Below are 18,328 nucleotides of genomic sequence, written 5' to 3'. Positions count from 1 at the left end.
CCTATGCATCATAATAGAGGAAAACCTTACTCTTTTCCTCCTAGTAAATCTGGAAGTTGTCTGAATTATCAACCATACAGTTTTTCAGTTGCAAAAGGAGCTAGTAGTGGTAACGGAAAAAGAAATGGAAACAGTTATAGTTATGGGAGTGGTAGAGGAAACCCCAATGGACGAGGAGTTAGTAACAGAAATATTAACAACATGAGTCAAGTATCGCGCAACAACAATGGTAATAATGGTGATCCAGCTACTCCTATCCGATGTCACAGGTGTGGTAAGCATGGTCACATGGCACATGAATGTAGAGATGTTGGAATTACTTGTTTTAATTGTCAACAACAAGGCCACATTAGCACCACATGCCCCTACCCAAGGAAGACTCCACAACCTGTAAACCAGAGTTCCCAAGCCAGCCGACCTAAATCCAATGGAAGAGTCTTTGCCTTCAGTGGGGCAGCGTTGCCCTCAGTGGTGCAGGAGCATCTGAGAAAGACAACTTGATCCAAGGTACATGTCTCATAAGTGATACTCCTTTATTTGTACTATTTGATTGTGGTGCCACTCATTCCTTTGTGTCTCTTAACTGTGTTAGACGTTTAGGACTACATGTATCTCGTTTGCAGTATGATTTGATTGTGAATACCCCAACTAGTGATTCTATTGATACCTCTAGTGTTTGCCTTGACATTTCTATCCATGTGTGTGGAAGGGACTTCCGAGTTGATTTAGTGTGTTTACCTTTGTGTTTGGTTGATGTGATTCTTGGTATGGATTGTTTATCTACCAACCGTGTCCGCGTAGATTTTTTTAGTAAAACCATTGAATTCATGGAGTCAGAAGAAATGGATAAGCCTAGCAATATATCCACCAACCAAGTGAAGGAACTCTTGAAAGAAGATGCTCAGTTATACATGATCCTAGTCTCACTGGAATTTGAAGAAAAAATGGTAATACGAGATGTTCCTATTGTATGTGAATTCCCTGAAGATGTCACTAGTTTACCACCAGAACGTGAGATTGAGTTTAGCATTGACCTTGTACCAGGTACTGGACCCATATCCATGGCACCATATAGAATGTCTCCCTTAGAATTGTCTGAGCTTAAGAAGCAATTGGAAGAGCTTTTAGATAAACAATTTATAAGACCTAGTGTTTCACCATGGGGTGCACCTGTGTTGTTGGTTAAGAAGAAGGATGGCTCTATGAGGTTATGTGTGGATTACCGTCGACTTAATAAAGTGACAATCAAGAATAAGTATCCGCTACCTAGGATAGATGACCTTATGGATCAATTAAGAGGATCATGTGTGTTTAGTAAGATCGATCTGAGATCAAGTTACCATCAGATCCGAGTGAAGCCTTCTGATACCCCTAAGACCGCCTTTAGGACCCGTTATGGCCATTACGAGTATTTGATTATGCCTTTTGGTGTGACTAATGCGCTAGCAGTGTTTATGGATTACATGAATCGAGTCTTTCACCCTTACCTAGACTCTTTTGTGGTTGTGTTTATAGATGATATCTTAGTATATTCTAAGACTAAGGAAGAACATGGTGAACATTTAAGAGTAGTCTTGAAAACCCTTAAGGAGAAACAATTATTTGCCAAGTTGTCTAAGTATGAATTTTGGTTAGAGGAAGTAAGTTTCCTAGGACATATAATTTCAAAAGGTGGAATAGCTGTTGATCCTATCAAAGTGGAGAGTGTCTTAGAATGGAAAACACCTAAATCAGTGACTGAGATTAGGAGTTTCCTAGGATTGGCAGGTTATTATCGTAGATTCATAGAAGGATTCTCCAAGTTGGCCTTACCTTGAACTAAGTTGACCCGAAAAGGGGAATTGTTCGTGTGGGATACTCATTGTGAGAATAGTTTCCAAGAGATTAAGAAACGATTGACCTCTGCACCGATCTTAGTACTACCTAACCTAAGTGGTATATTGTGATGCGTGTGGTTCCGGATTAGGTGGAGTGCTTATGCAGGATGGGAAGGTGGTAGCATATGCTTCTAGGCAACTAAAGATTCATGAGAGGAACTACCCTACGCATGACCTAGAACTAGCAGCAGTTGTCTTTGTACTTAAGATGTGGAGACATTATTTATATGGATCTAGATTTGAGGTTTTCAGTGACCATAAGAGCCTTAAGTATCTTTTTGATCAGAAGGAGTTGAACATGAGACAACGTAGGTGGATGGAATTTCTTAAAGATTTTGATTTTGAGCTTAACTATCATCCTGGAAAGGCCAATGTAGTGGCTGATGCCTTGAGTAGGAAGACTTCGAGTGTGTCCGCCTTAATGGTTAAGCATAGTGAGTTGTTGGAGCACCAAAAACCTTCAGGCTTGATGCAACCATTGAGTATTCTTGAATGGAAGTGGGATAGCATCTATATGGACTTTGTTGTAGGTTTACCTCGAACTCCGAAAAGGTATGATAGTATTTGGGTTATTGTGGATAGATTAACTAAATCTGCTCACTTTATTCCGATAAACATAACTTATTCTATGGAAAGGTTAGCTGAAATATACATAAAGGAAATTGTGAAGTTGCATGGAATCCCATTAAGTATAGTCTCAAACATAGACCCTAGGTTTACCTCTAAGTTTTGGCAAGGTTTACAGAGTGCTTTAGGTACGAACCTTAGGATGAGTTCAGCCTACCACCCACAAACAGATGGTCAAACTTAGCGAACCAATCAATCCCTACAAGACTTGTTGAGAGCTTGTGTGTTGGAACAAAATGGAAGTTGGGATAGATTTTTGCCACTTATAGAGTTTACCTATAACAATAGTTTCCACTCTAGCATTGGAATGGCCCCTTTTGAGGCGTTGTATGGGAGAAGGTGTAGGACCCCTCTGTGTTGGTTTGAGACGGGTGATAACCTTGTGTTAGGACTTGAGATTGTTCAACAGACTACTGACAAAGTAAAAATGATTCAGGAAAAGATGAGAGCATCTCAGAGTAGGCAAAAGAGTTACCATGATAAAAGAAGGAAAAACCTCGAATTTCAAGAAGGTGATCATGTATTTCTAAGAGTTACTCCAACAACTGGGGTTGGTCGGGCATTAAAAATGCGAAAGCTTACTCCTCGGTTTATAGGACCTTACCAGATTCTTAAACGTGTTGGTAACGTGGCATATCAGATCGCGTTACCTCCTTCTCTTTCTAATCTTCATAGCGTTTTTCACGTGTCTCAACTTCGCAAGTACATTTTTGATCCCTCACACGTGATTGAGTCAGACAAGGTCCAAATAAAAGAGAATCTAACTTTTGAGACCTTACCACTACGGATTGAGGACCAAAAGACCAAAGAATTGAGGGGTAACACGATTTCTTTGGTTAAGGTTGTATGGGGAGGTGCTACTGGTGAAAGTGCTACGTGGGAGGTCGAAAGCCAGATGCGCGATTCTTATCCAGAATTATTTCCGTCAGGTAAATTTCGAGGACGAAATTTTCTTCAACAGGGGGAGAAATGTGACACCCCAATTTTTCATTTCCTTATTTTAAATAGTATAATGATACAATACTATTTTTTTTATATATGAGTGTTAATATGTGTTCTAATTTATTTAGGTGTCTCTTGTGTGCTTGTCTTAGTAATTGATTTATGTGACATGCTTATAATTATGTGATACTCTTTATCTTTATAAAAACAAAAAAATAATAAAAATTATTTGGGGTTTAGGGTGTCACATGTTTTGTAGCAAGAATTGTCCTATGCATTTTTTTTAAAGTAACATACTTGCTCAATATATTTTTAATTCTGCATTTTTTTTAACCTGACTTCGGTAACATAATTTTTATACGATTTTTGATTGCATGCTTTTAAATTATTCTCGATATAAGCATAAACATGTATAGTATTAAATATATTTTTGGGTTGTAGTACAAATGGTAAATAATTTATTTATTTAGATAATTTATTTATTTTATTATTTATTTATTCATTTACTTGTTTAATTATTTATTATTTATTTATTTATTTACTTATTTATTTATTTATTATTTATTTTATTATTTATTTACTCATTTACTTATTAAGTTATTTATTATTTATTTTATTATTTATTTATTCATTTACTTATTTATTTATGTATTATTTATTTTATTATTTATTTATTCATTTACTTATTTATTTATTTATTATTTTATTATTTATTTATTCATTTACTTATTTATTTATTTATTATTTATTTTATTATTTATTTATTAATTTACGTATTTATTTATTATTTATTTGTTTATTTATTTATTTATTCATTTACTTATTTATTTATTAACTTACTATTCAATTACTTATCTATTTTATTAATATTTATTTTATTATTCATTTACGTATTTATTTATTTACTTATTATTTATTTATTTATTCATTTATTTATCGTAAGTAATTTATTTGTATTTGGTGGTTGTGTGGCTATAATTCTCTCGCGGACTATTAGGGACGACGACCGACAAAGAAATGACCCGTTAGCAGATCAGAGTCGTTGGACGAAATCTTCAGTCGAGGTAAGGGGTGAGATGAGGTTCGATTTTATGAGTATAAAATAACGTGAGATTAACGGGAATACTAAAATTTCCAGATGTTCATTCGGGGCTTACTACGTACGGTTGAATCCTATTGAGTAATAACAATTTATTAAGAAAAGGTGAATGGTAATAGTGAGGATTAAAATACAATTTAGCAACCTATAGAATTGCCGTGAATTTATTTATATCAAGATTGCATGTCGTTTGATTTTATGAATATTATGTTGATTGTTACTGTGTGAATGATATGTACTGGGGTGTTCTTGCTACTTGAATGAAATTTTGATATCACTTGAATATGCCACTTGTTTGATCTTTTATTTGTGATTGATAAGACTGAATGACGCATTGTGAGTAGTGAAAACCAGAATATTGGATTTAATTGTGATTGACTGACATATAGAATGAGCCTGATCGTGGAGGGTGTAACACCCCGGCCCTCCAGCGTTACCGGCAATGTTACCTCACGAGCTTCTCGCCCCCCCTTTCCTCAAATTGGAAATCCTGACGAGTTTTTGCCTTCGATGGGATTCGAGCCCGGTACCTAGGGGATAAGTACCGCCTCATCATAATCCCACTACCAATTGAGCCAGTAGCTCAATTGGAGGGTCGGGGTGTTACAGAGGGCTACAGTCGAACTGTAAGGTAAGACTAATAGACCTTGGGGGTACCTCTAGTGGGTTATTCCCTAAGGTCGGGAGCTACCGTGCAACACAAGAGTACCCCGATCGTCGTGTATATGTGTCTCGGGTTGAGTTGAGGGGATCTATGAGGACTTGGCCATTCATGAATTGTCCGTCCACTCTCGTAGTGGCATAGTATCAGGCCTCCTAACCAAGTACTTCAAGTAGAATGGTACCAAATGATGAAGTATAGAGTATAGGACATGCATAGCATTATATTATTTCGATACTCACCCCTCGTTGTTTGTGTTTGGCGTTTGCGATGGACGCAGACGAGTTGTAAGTTGCAGGTGATGACTAGTACCATCGGAGAGGCAGAAGTCATCATGTCCCGAAGACCCTTATTATATGCATTGTGTCGATGTTATTCGACCATCTTATTTTTATTTTTACTTTTGGGATCCCCGCTCTGATAGTGACATTGGGTTGAGACTACATTCGCACTTAATATTAAACATAAGTATGTGAACTTCAAATAGGATTTTGTTGTCTGATATTGTGCTTTCAAGTTGTTAAATTTGATGGAACCATTGGATTTAGTTGACGTGTTTATGATTATGTGATACTCTTTATCTTAATAATAAAAAAAAAGGTTTAAAAGTTTTTATTTATTTATTGGTTTAAAAATAATTTCGTTGTTTTAAAAATAAGAAAAAAAAATTATTTGGGGTTTAGGGTGTCACAATTGTAACACCCCAATTTATTTATATTTTTATATGTATTTTAGAGGAATAATTGGAACTATTATATCTAGTTTTTTTCTAACAATTTCGATTAGAAATGTATTTTGCAGCATATGACTCCGTACCACTGAACGATTTAGCCGCACATTTGAAAAATAGCCTAAAAGCTGAAATGAATGTTGGGATAATTGGTTTATCTTAATCGTTCCTGGTTGAGATCAAACATCAAAAAACATTGCCAATAATGGAGAAAATAATGTTTCCATTTATTCATCAAAAGAGGCGCATGTATGGGTGTTATTTCTATTTATGTGGGTTCCAATAGTCTCACATTTGTATGGGTGTTATTTCTATTTCTTGCTTTGATAAATTGTAAATATTGTTTTAAATAATTATTGTCATTGAAGAAATATGTTGTGTTTTAATCTAACTACTAGTCCTTTTAAAATAAACCTAGTGTCAATTATCATAATTTGAGTACATTGCAAGGTGTTTTCGTATCCTTCTTATAAAGGTTGTATTTTTAAACTTTCAAGTTTTAACTATTTTATTGTTTTAAATATTAATCACAAAAAAAAGGCCTTTTGAAGGGATGGCAACACATGTCTTCCCAAGTACATTTAAACCAAAATTTTGACCTTCTAATTTGTAGCGACAACGCCATACCTCTTTTTAAAATATTCCAATTCCTTATTTCTTTTAATTCCATTTCATTTCATTTATTACCCAATTAAAGCTAACCTAATAAATCCTTCTCTTATATGACAAGCGCCGCCACCATTTATTTTCCCCTAATTTCACGTACTTCCAATTTCAATATAAGTCATTATCTGTATCCCCTTAAGACCATACGCTATATCTGCACTAGAGGTATAATCTCTTCCTTTTAGATTAACTTTGATTGGCCAGTGTATAGCAGTATCAAACCCAGATCTTCAATTCATCTAGTGATTTCTTCGAAGGTTGGTTTCAACAAATTTCCCTTACCTTGATTCATGTTGTTAGGTATTTTTATTTGTAACTCAAACCCCTAAAATGCTTGTAACATACTACGTGTTTATAAATAGAAAATCTATTGGAATTTGCAAGGTTGGACTCTTAGCTCTTTTTATATCGGTTCATTAGTAAAGACTTTAGAACCATTCTCTCCACAATTTATATTTCATTTAAATTAAGTCACGATTCCTTCACTTGATCCATATTTGATTTACGTTTTTATTTTGGAAGATATTCACTTTTGATTGAACTCGTGATTTTCTTGAATTGTCAATTTCCATCATCAACTTGGAATTCTCGTTTAATGAAAATGGCTACTTTAGTGGATTTTAAATTGCTCATGTTGCCTCATCTTCCGTCTATGACACGTCAAAAACCACATATATATGTAACCCCTTGTTTAAAAATATGACGTATTTCACATAATCACACTTCATGTATGTTCACACATTCCAACCCTAGAGTTTTTAGAGTGTTTATTTATAATTATTGGCTTCGTGCCTTATTTTCATTTTAGCATGTGGAAATAATCCTCCTAACAACGTGTCATAGCTTGGAGCACAACAAAAGATTCTTCAAACATGAGTCGTACAAGTTGATATTTAATTTGTTTGGAATCGTTGCAGCTCAAATCACCTCAATTCCGTGAGAGTGAGTTCGAATTCATGAATGTAAATTAAATGAGATGAACCAGAAAATTGTATTTCTCATAATTCATTCAAGGCTCGTTACGTACGACTGAAGCGTTTTTTGAGTAATCATTGACTAATGAGAAAACTTGAATTTGGTGAGGTTAAAATCTGAGTTAGAAACTTTTATAGGATGATGTTTGATTTGACTTTGAATGGTAGTTGAATTATTGTAGAATTGTGTATTTGAAGTATTATGTGTTTTGTTTTTATCTATCCTTGATATTGTTATATCATATATGATGTGATGAATTATAATTATTTGCATTGAAATTGACATGGTGTGTGTGTGAATGATCTAGTATTATTATCTGTGAGTGAAAATCTGGTATAGTTGGAGCTTGTGTATCATGATGACAAATTTTGGATGTAAAATATAACTATGGGAATATGCATTGATGATATGTACTTGTTGACTTATGATGTTACGACCTTGATGAATATGATGAACCGCGTATTGTGTTTAATTGAATAGTGATGAATTCGACATGTGCCAATGATGGTTCGCTTAATGAATTGAGTAGCTTAGGCTAACGACGGGAGAATCTTGGAAAAATCTTCAGCCAAGGTAAGGCGTGAGAGGATGTTTAATTTTATGACGATAAAATAACGTGGGATCAACGGGAACACCGAAATTCCCATATATTCATTCGGGGCTTACTACGTACGGTCGAACCCTATTGAGTAATAATAATTAATTAATAATATATGAGGTGAGGACTAAAATATAATTTAACAACCTATAGAATTTTCGTGAATCTATTAAAATCAAGATTGCATACTGTCTAATTTTATGAAATGTTATGCTGATTGTTTTGTATGAATGATATGTACCTGAGTGTTCTTGTTACTTGATTGAAATTGTGATATTACTTTAAAGTGCACCTCTTTGATTCCTTATTATGTGATTGATGAGACTGGATTGTGCATTTTGAGTAGTGTAAATCAAATATTGAATGGATACATCAATCATTTAATCAACATATATAATATGTGGCAAACTAGCACATCATAGCACATCATATAATATGTGGCAAACTAGCACATCATATAATATGTGGCAACATATATAATACATCAATCATAGTGTGATTGATGAGACTGGATTATTTACATCAATCATTTAATATAATATGTGGCAAACTAGCACATCATAGAAAACATCCATATAACAAAAATTAGCCACAAATTTAATCAACATATATTTTAAAATAATTTTAACATAAAATGAATTATTTAAAGTCCAATTTAATTAATAAAATAGTTTATTATAAAATTTAGGGTGTTACAGATGAGCAATATATAATTTTCATTGTGTTTTTTATAGAAATATTTCAACAATGTAAACAGGTTATTTACAGAAGAAAATTAATTAAAAAGGTGATTTCTAGTTTCATATTTTCATTACTTTTTTAATGGATTTCTGACATTTAAAAATATTCATATTTAATTTAACTTAAGTTAAAATATTCAATATTTTTATGAAGAAGCTTTTTATATTGCTTCAATCGTGTGTGGAGAAAATGATTAAAAAAAATTTAAGTTCAAATATTGTACATATTTTATTTTAATAGTGACTAAGCCTATTTGCAGACGAATTTTGTATGGACTAAAAAAAACAGTTTTTTAAAGGGACTAAAAGTGAATTTCAAAAAATATATAGGGACCAAAAACTTAATTAATCTATTTATAAGATTTAGTATCCATTCATATATATGCATCATTTGAAGTAAATTTAAAATGGAAAACACATCTTAATAAATTTTAATAGAACTTGTAGGTAGTTTAAAAAAGATGCTAAAAGTTTCCTAATATGATAATAAAGAATTAAGTAGGAACATTATTATCGTCTTAATATTTTTAATTAAGATATTTCCAATTATTAAGCTTTTCTCTATAAATAAGTACCATTTATATTACATATCCCTCCCAATAAAATATCACCATTCTTTTCATAACAAAAATCAAGTTATTTATCATGGAAACTATGTTGAAAATGTTCAGGAATTTTGTTGTGTTACTTGTTGTTGTTGCAGTTGCTATGGTTGATACCCCAAAATAAATTATAATACCCCAAATTTTATTAATGAAAAATTATTTTAAATAATTAATTTGGTGTTAAAATTATTTTAGAATACATGTTGATAAATTTCTTGATTAGTTTTCGTTATATGGGTGCTTTAGATGATGTGCTACTTTTATACATATTGGACTAAATGAATAATCTAAATAACAAATATTATATTTTATATATTTTTCAAAATAATATTTTAGTGTAATATTTTATAGAATAAATTTTTTTACGATTTTACGCGTATATGCGTGTAAGAAATTAATGTAATACTTTACAATGCATTTGATTAATGTTAAGTGTCCACGTAGTTATATTTCAATTATTTATAACTATTTTCTATTTTTACTTATTTATTTATTAAATAACTATTTTGGGATAATAGTGATATTGTGTTTAATTTCCTTTATTTTTATATACTTATTATGACATTGTGATTTTATATATATTTATTATGATTTAGTAATTAATATAAAATGTTGATGTTATATTTATTTATTTTATAATTTTGGAATATGAGAATTTTGGTTATTAATGTATTTTAAAATTTAATTACTTTATCATATAAAATATTAGTTTTAAAATATTATTAATGTTTTGAAAATTAATTGATACTTGGAAGAGTATTAAAAATGATATTAAGTAACTATTAATTATGTTTAAGAAAAATAAAATTAATAATAGTAAAACAAAAAAAAATAAATAAGGGGACATAGGCTTGACCAAGGTATGTTAACCTAATTATGCTAATAAAATAAAAATATAATAAAAGGAAGGGAACTCCTCCCCAGCTGCCATAAAAGAAAAAGGAATAGGAACAAACTTTTACAAAGCTATCGTATGACACCGGTGATCGATAATTGTTCTAGAAAACCTTCTCGATTTTTGCACAAATTTGAGAATGTTGTTTCTTTCATTTAGTTAGTCAATTAAACACAATTTTCTAGATTTTTAACAATCCCGATTTCTCTCTAAAATATCCGACTTCTCCGTTTGTAGAATTCGTTATTTTGTCTCGTTCTTCTTCACAGTAAGTCCGATTAGAGTGAAATCAACGCCAAAACGATTGTGTGAAAAGTGGCTATATTATACACTGATTTTTTTACTTCTAATTTATGGTAATTTTTCTTGACCGAATTTTGAAATTAGTTTTAGAGTATCTTCTCCTAATTTATTTTTGACGTTTACCCATAAATTGTCGAGTTAGATCAATTGAAGGACAAAGAGTCAAAGAACAAAGATTGTTTGCTCGTTGAAATAAGGTAAGGTGTGAGAGAGCGTTTAAATTCATGAGTATAATATATTGAGAGATGAACGGGAAAGCCGTATTTTCCAACGATTCATCTAGGGCTCACTACGTATAGCAGTAGCCCTTTGAGGGATAAATTAATTAATGTGAAAATATAAAAATTGTGAGATTAAAATATAGAATATAATATTTGTAGGGTGTTGATTGATTTTATTTGTTTAAATGTGTGATATTGATATTATTGTAATATTGGGTGTCGAGTTAAATTTATACATATGTGTGATTAGATGAGTTTATATGATGTGATAACAAAAGATGGATGTGTTGTGATAATTTTATGTGGTGATGATGATGTATGATTAATAATTGTGATGTTATAAATTTGTGATAAGTTTATGTTATGATGTTTGATTGATGATAGTGATGCTGTAAATTTGTGATGAGTTTATGTGATGATGATGATGTGCAATTAATGATAGTGATGTTATAAATTATGTTGAGAATATTGAATTACCCCCAAAGATGATTAATTAATGTTGATTTAAATTTGTATTTGAGATGACGGTTTTAATGGAGTATCATATGCCAACGAGGGGAGAAAATAAATATTGAGAATTTGTGAAGTGGACATTATTTTGTCGTCATATAGCTAGGTCCTGACAAGCCTAGTGATTCTGGGGAAGTAAAATTGAATAAGCCAAATCATGGTGGTCTACTGTTGAGCCTTAAGGTAAGATTGTTAGACCTTGGAGGTATTCAGTGCGAAATTCCTAGGTGATATGGAGGTAGCACTGCAAATGTCCGGAGCTACCATGCAACACACGTTTACCTCGAATGTCGCGTATATGTGGCTCGGGTTGAATTGAGGGGATCTTTGAGGACAAAGTCAATTTGAATTGTCTGTCCACTAAGATGGTGGCATATTATAAAGCCTCCTAACCAAATACTTCAGAGTTAGAATGGTACCACATTGTGAAGTAGAGTCTAAACGCATGCATACCATTGCATTTTCTTGTGATTGTTTTGTATTGATTAATGTGTATCACATGTGATTATTATTTCTCTTAGACGATTTGATGTTCTAGTGAAAGGTATTGATTTTTCTTCAGTGATTTTGAGTTTTTAGTGAAAGGTATTGTTTGTGTAATAATACGGTTATATTACGATTTTTTCTGCGTGTTCTTTTTACTTGTAATATAACATGATTACAAACTCAACGCCTTCATTGTTTGAGCTTGACTTGTTTGACCTTGCGTTTGCGAAATCGCAATTGTTACAGGTTAATGCGTCTTGAAGTTCAAGTTTTGGAGGAATCCCGCTGTGATAGGTGATACCGGGACTAAGGGTTTTAATTTGTATTTTACTTATTTAATTTGAAACAAATTTTTTGTATGAAAACCTTAGAAGTAGTAGTAAGTTTTTAGAATTAAATCAAGTAATTATTAAATCGAGTGGGTTATGTGTCAGTTGTCAATGAGTCAATTGTCGATCTTTTGCTGAAATGCTTAGTAAATTGCCAATCTTGAGCCAATTGTGTTTACTATATTCCCTGCTAAGTACTGAAACACTTACCTATTATTATTGTGTGTAGTGCAATGTATTTTTCTATTGCAATACATGATTTATGGAAGATGATTATTAATTGTTAACTACTTGCTTTTTCTTATTGGGAGTTAATTTGAATTGTTTACATGATTAATTGTTTACGTGCACACAAATTTATAAATAATTTTTTTTATAAACACATGCAACTTTATTTATGAAATATTGTTATTATAAATAATTGTACAAGATTTATTTAGGTTATAATATTGTTTTGGATTTTATGTTAGATATTAAAAATGTTTCATAAATATTTTAATAGTAGTATTGAAAAAAATAATATTAATAACGTCCTAAAGGTGTAAAATTGAGGGTATGTGTTTGACCTTAAACTCTCAAGCTCAAACTTTTTTTGAGCAATTCGAAAATTAGACTTAGTGTCACTTTTTGTTTTCTATTTATTTCTTTATTTTAATTTTTCTTAGATTAGGTTTAGCACCTTTAGACTTTTGATTCTAGTTGTTTAATAAATTTTTAGTTTTAGGAAAACTTCTTTTATATCAATTAAATTAATAAAAGAAAAATTGTATTATTTAAGAATGTAAATTTTTAAAAACAATGTATAAAAAAATTGTAGTCAAGTGAATTTCAATTAGCACATAAATAAGTTTGAATTTAATAAAAATAACACAAAAGTATAAAATTTATTGAAAATAAAATATTAATGTAGGTGCTAGTAAAAAAAAGTTATTAAAGTAATTGTAGTAAAAATATATTTTAAGGCTAAGAAGATGTTAAACAACTTAATATATTATATTTTAATAATATAAATTTCTTACCTAAAATACAATATAATATGTATAAGTGTTCAATACTATATTTTTTAAATGTTAAATAAGTTTTCATTCACTATAAAATTTTGAAGTTTCATTTTTAATTCTTACAAACAATTTAACAATTTTTATTTTCTATCAAATTGTTATGCAATCATTTGTAGTCCGTGCTAGATAATTAATATATATCTTTTATTTTGTTTTATATAGACATGTTTCAACAATGTAAAAATGTTATTTACAAAAATATTGATTAAAAAATTGATATCTAGTTTTATATTTTCGTTATTTTTCTAATGGATTTTGGACATTTAAAAATATTCATATTTTATTTAACTTAAGTTAAAAAATTTGATATTTTTATGAAGAAGCTTTTTATAATGTTTTAATCGTGCGTGGAGAAAATCATTAAAATCCTGCACCTATTTTATTTTAATAGGGACTAAAAATATTTTTAGAAAAATTTTGTATTGACTAAAAAATGCAGTTTTTTAAGAGGTCTAAAATTGAATTTCAAAAAATTTATAGTGATCAAAAACTTATTTAATCTATTTTATAAGATTTAGTATACATTCATATATGCATCATTTGAAGTAAATTTAAAATGGAAAAGACATAATAAATTTTAATAGAAATTGTAGGTAGTTTTAAAAACATGGTACTAGAAATTTAGTCAATGGATGCTAAATGTTTCCGAATATGATAACAAAGAATTAAGTAGGAACATTATTTATCGTCTTAATATTTCTACTCACTACGCGAAAAATAGCATTTTACAACGCTTTTTTTAATCCATTTACAGTGCTTTTTCAAAAAAAAAAAATCGCTGTAGAATCGAGCGCTGTAAAAGATACAACAACGCTTTTAAAAAAGCGCTATAAAACATGTAGATGTAATGCGCGCTTGTTTTGCACATTTTACAGCGCTTATTTGAAAAAGCACTGTAAAATGCATACCGATAATAAATATATTGGGTGCACATTTTACAGCGCTTTTTCGAATAAGCGCTGTAAAATCCACACCAAATATATGAATTATGGGCATTTTACAGCGCTTATTTGAAAAAGCGCTGTAAAATGCATACCCATAATAAATATATTGGGTGCACATTTTACAGCGCTTTTTCGAATAAGCGCTGTAAAATGCACACAAATATATGAATTATAGGCATTTTACAGCGCTTTTTAGAAAAAGCGCTGTAAAATGTACACCAAACATATGAATTATAGGTGCATATTTTACAGCGCTTTTTCAAAAAAGCGCTGTAAAATGTGCTTTTTTTTTTTAACGTTGTAAATTAAATTTTTGAAAAAGCATTTTTTAGCTTTTTATGGCATTTTTTTTAGAAAGCGCTGTCTTTTATCTTTTTATCCAAAATTATTTTGATCCAGAATCAGTTCACAATCAGTTCACACAACAACAAAACATATTCAAATACCATAAGCATTCACACAATCAGTAGACAAAAAACAGAACTCTGTAACTTAATTAACATATATGTAACTCGCTTTTTAGCTTTTTATGGCATTTTTTTTAGAAAGCGTTGTCTTTTATCTTTTTATCCAAAATTATTTTGATCCAGAATCAGTTCACAATCAGTTCACACAACAACAAAACATATTCAAATACCATAAGCATTCACACAATCAGTAGACAAAAAACATAACTCTATAACTTAATTAACATATATGTAACTCTGTAATTTACAACATAATTAACTACATTCAGATAGATATATATAACCTAATTTACAACCTAATTAACTACATATTCATATGCATGTTCATATATTGCGTCCTATGATCATATACATATAATAACTAACAGAATATACAGAATATGCACAAGCTACCATATAATATTTAGATCCATTGTCCAGCAGCATGCTATTTCCCAGAAAATCAAATAATTTGCATTTCAAGCACATACTGACACCATTCTTCCTTTAATTCCATTAGATCTTCATCAGAATATGATGGACTGGAATTGTCAAAGTACTGCAATATAAAAATTGAACATATTATATTAAGTTAGTATCAAATATATAGATAATTTAATTATATATGAAAATCATATAATGAAAATACCGTACCGTTTCTGGGATAATAGTTTTATTCTTGTTAACAATCTCCTTCATGAATCTCAATACGTAGTACCCACAGTCGATGTTGTTTGTTTGACGAGGGCACTGTAAAATAAAAACATATAAGTCAATAAAATATTTGTGCATTAATCGTAAAGGCATATATTTGCAAATGAAAATTTTAAGGCATATATTTCAAACCTTTATTGGGATCCATGTGATGTTATTAGACTTTTGCTTCGACACTGTAGCACCTCTTTGAGCTCGAAAAACTTGTAAGGCACTATCGAATGAATAAATGTGATTATTATAGCATGAACAAACACATTATTTATATATATATATATATATGTAAGAAATAAATGAATATTACTTACATGTCGAACATAGTCTTTATTTCGGAGTGATTGTTGTAATTGCCATGCAAGGGGTCTAAATAGTATATAACTTTAGAGACCGCATTGAATTGCAAATAAAACCAATGTGCCCTACAACAACAAAAATTTGGTTAAGCAATTTTATTTATACACAACTAATAAATTAAAATCAATTAAAAAAGATATAAATAAATAATATATAATTACGTACCCTGAATTATATGGTGCGAAGAACAATTTATCTTTTTCTTTATTTCCTAATAACATATCTGCAATGTATTTCTTAACATTTACTGGATCGAGTTTGCACATCGATAGCTTATGCGGAGACAAGAATGAGTATTTATTTGACAATTTCCTCGTGCGCACGACATTCTCATACAAAAACCTTCAATGAAAATTTTAAACTAGATTAATTACCAATACATTTAATTAATTACCAATAAATGCAATTAAAAGTATTTTTTACCTTATGTACAAGCACATGACAGTAGCACTAAGCTCCTTATGGTTGAGAAGTTCGTATATGTGTTCCTTTTCGAGAAATTCATCATACTCATCTCTGAATATAGCTTTATTCATGGGTATGATGCGCGAATCGTCGTTGCTATCCATGTTCTATTTTACTTGGATGTCAAGACACGCCCCGTGTTTAGCAAGGCGTGGCTGACTTATTTTAGGAACATGGGCAGCAGCGACGGATTTTCCCCGATCCAGTTTTCTTGCAGCAATTTTGGCAGCTTTATTACCCTCCAGCCTTTGTAGTTTGGCAGCCCTATTACCCTCCAATGTTGGAGGTTTGCTGGCTCTTTTTGGCTGTACGGGTGGTTTATTTAATTGGATCTACAAAAATGAGGTTAAATGTTAATTTATTGAATCTGAAAAAATGACAAACCTTAGGGAATAAATGTGACAAACCTTTTCGGGAGATGTAACTGATTTGTTTCTGGGAATCTTTTTTTCGAGGGCAACAAGGTGGGTGGGCCATGCCACGTAACTACCAATAACTTCGCCCAATAACTGCATATCTCCATCGTTGTCCGGTATCGGCAACGGTGCAATTGGTTCGAAAGCCACAACAGGTGATACATTGATATGGCCCGTAGGGATCGGAGTATTGTGCAATACTTCTCCCGAAGTATTGTACAATTTTCCTTTTCCCACCTTCCGATGAGTAGGCGAGGACAAGTATAGCACGCATGTAGTGACACCCTAAATCAAATAGTTAAAACATAAGTACGGTTAATATATAAGTTTGTTTAATACATAAGTAATTACATAATCAAGTAAGTAATTAATTACCTCGGGAATACTTTTGAGACCGACGTTGCAACTCGCGGTTTCACCCTCCTCTTGTATTTCATGTTGGTAGGTTATATATTACCTTACGCTTCATACATAACCGTGGAGGTAGGTTATATATTACCAAAATCACAGGCCACGTGCTATGTGAGATGCTTTGAAGACCATGTGTGTTCATTCCATCAGTAGAAAGTGCAAGTCTTAGATTTCTTGATTCTATCCCGAATTCAGGATACTCGTGATCAAGTTTTGCCCATTGTGGGAAATCTGCAGGGTGTCGAAACATTCCATCTCTAATTCTTTCATCTGCATGCCATGTCAAGTGTTTTGAATCTTCTTCACTGCGATACATGCGCCTAAATCTTGGTATTATAGGAAAATACCACACAACTTTTGCTGGAGTAGATTCTTTCTTCTTATATCGAGAGACATTGCATTTCGGACACGCCTTAAGTAGTTCATATTCGTTTCGAAATAAAATGCAATCGTTAGGACACACATGAATCCTTTCGTAACTCATTCCAATAGAACACAAAATCCGTTTAGCCTCATAGGTCCGACTGGGAAGTTCATTATCATCTGGCAACATATCTTTTATGAGTGTTAATAATTCCGTAAAGCTTTTATCAGACCATCCATTACTCGCTTTTAAGTTGTACAACTTTAATATCGCTGACAGTCTTGTGAATTTAGTACAACCATTATATAATTCTTTCTCTGCATCACTCAACAAACTTTCAAACATTTTAGGACAATCTCGAAGATCTTCTTCAACTGCTTTTGCAATCTCATCAACTCGGTCCGGCTCATATGTATCTGTATCGAAATCAGTTGAAGCATATGTAGAACTATTCTCAAAATTAATGTTTCCTTTTTTTTTCTCACCATGTCTTATCCAACATGTGTAGCTTTGATCAATTCCATTACATACTAGATGTCCTTCTAATTCATCTTCTCTAACACGTTTTCCAAAACAACATTTTAACAAGAACAAACGACTCTATTTGGATCTTTTGCATTCTTCACTGCAAACTCAACAAACTATTTCACTCCATTTTCATACTCTTTTGACAATCGATTGACATACATCCATTTCCTATCCATATTATACGACCTATATAAATGCAGTTACAAAAATAACAAGCTTTCAAAACATATCAACAAGTTTCAAAAAGAAACCAATATCAACATATCTAATAACAATTTCAAAACAGAAAAGATTTCAAAACAGAACAGGTCAACAAATTTCAAAAAGAAAGAGATTTAATATATATATAACAATTTTTAGT

The 18,328-nt window shown here is 31.2% G+C and overlaps 1 protein-coding gene across 1 annotated transcript in view; it reads left to right on the top strand.

The window, feature by feature from the left end:
- Positions 1–2,946: 2,946 nt before the first annotated feature.
- LOC105853019 (uncharacterized) overlaps positions 2,947–18,328 on the top strand; it is a 31,870-nt gene continuing 16,488 nt past the window's right edge. Inside the window, exon 1 of the mRNA XM_012720015.2 lies at positions 2,947–3,433. Within this exon, the coding sequence (XP_012575469.2) occupies positions 2,947–3,433 (487 nt within the window). The remainder of the gene's footprint in view (positions 3,434–18,328) is intronic.

This window comes from Cicer arietinum, chromosome 2 (assembly GCF_000331145.2).
Source record: "Cicer arietinum cultivar CDC Frontier isolate Library 1 chromosome 2, Cicar.CDCFrontier_v2.0, whole genome shotgun sequence".
In the NCBI taxonomy this organism is placed as follows: Eukaryota; Viridiplantae; Streptophyta; class Magnoliopsida; order Fabales; family Fabaceae; genus Cicer; species Cicer arietinum.
The sequence above is the reverse complement of the archived record's forward strand: the minus strand, read 5'-3'. Positions and strand labels throughout refer to the sequence as shown.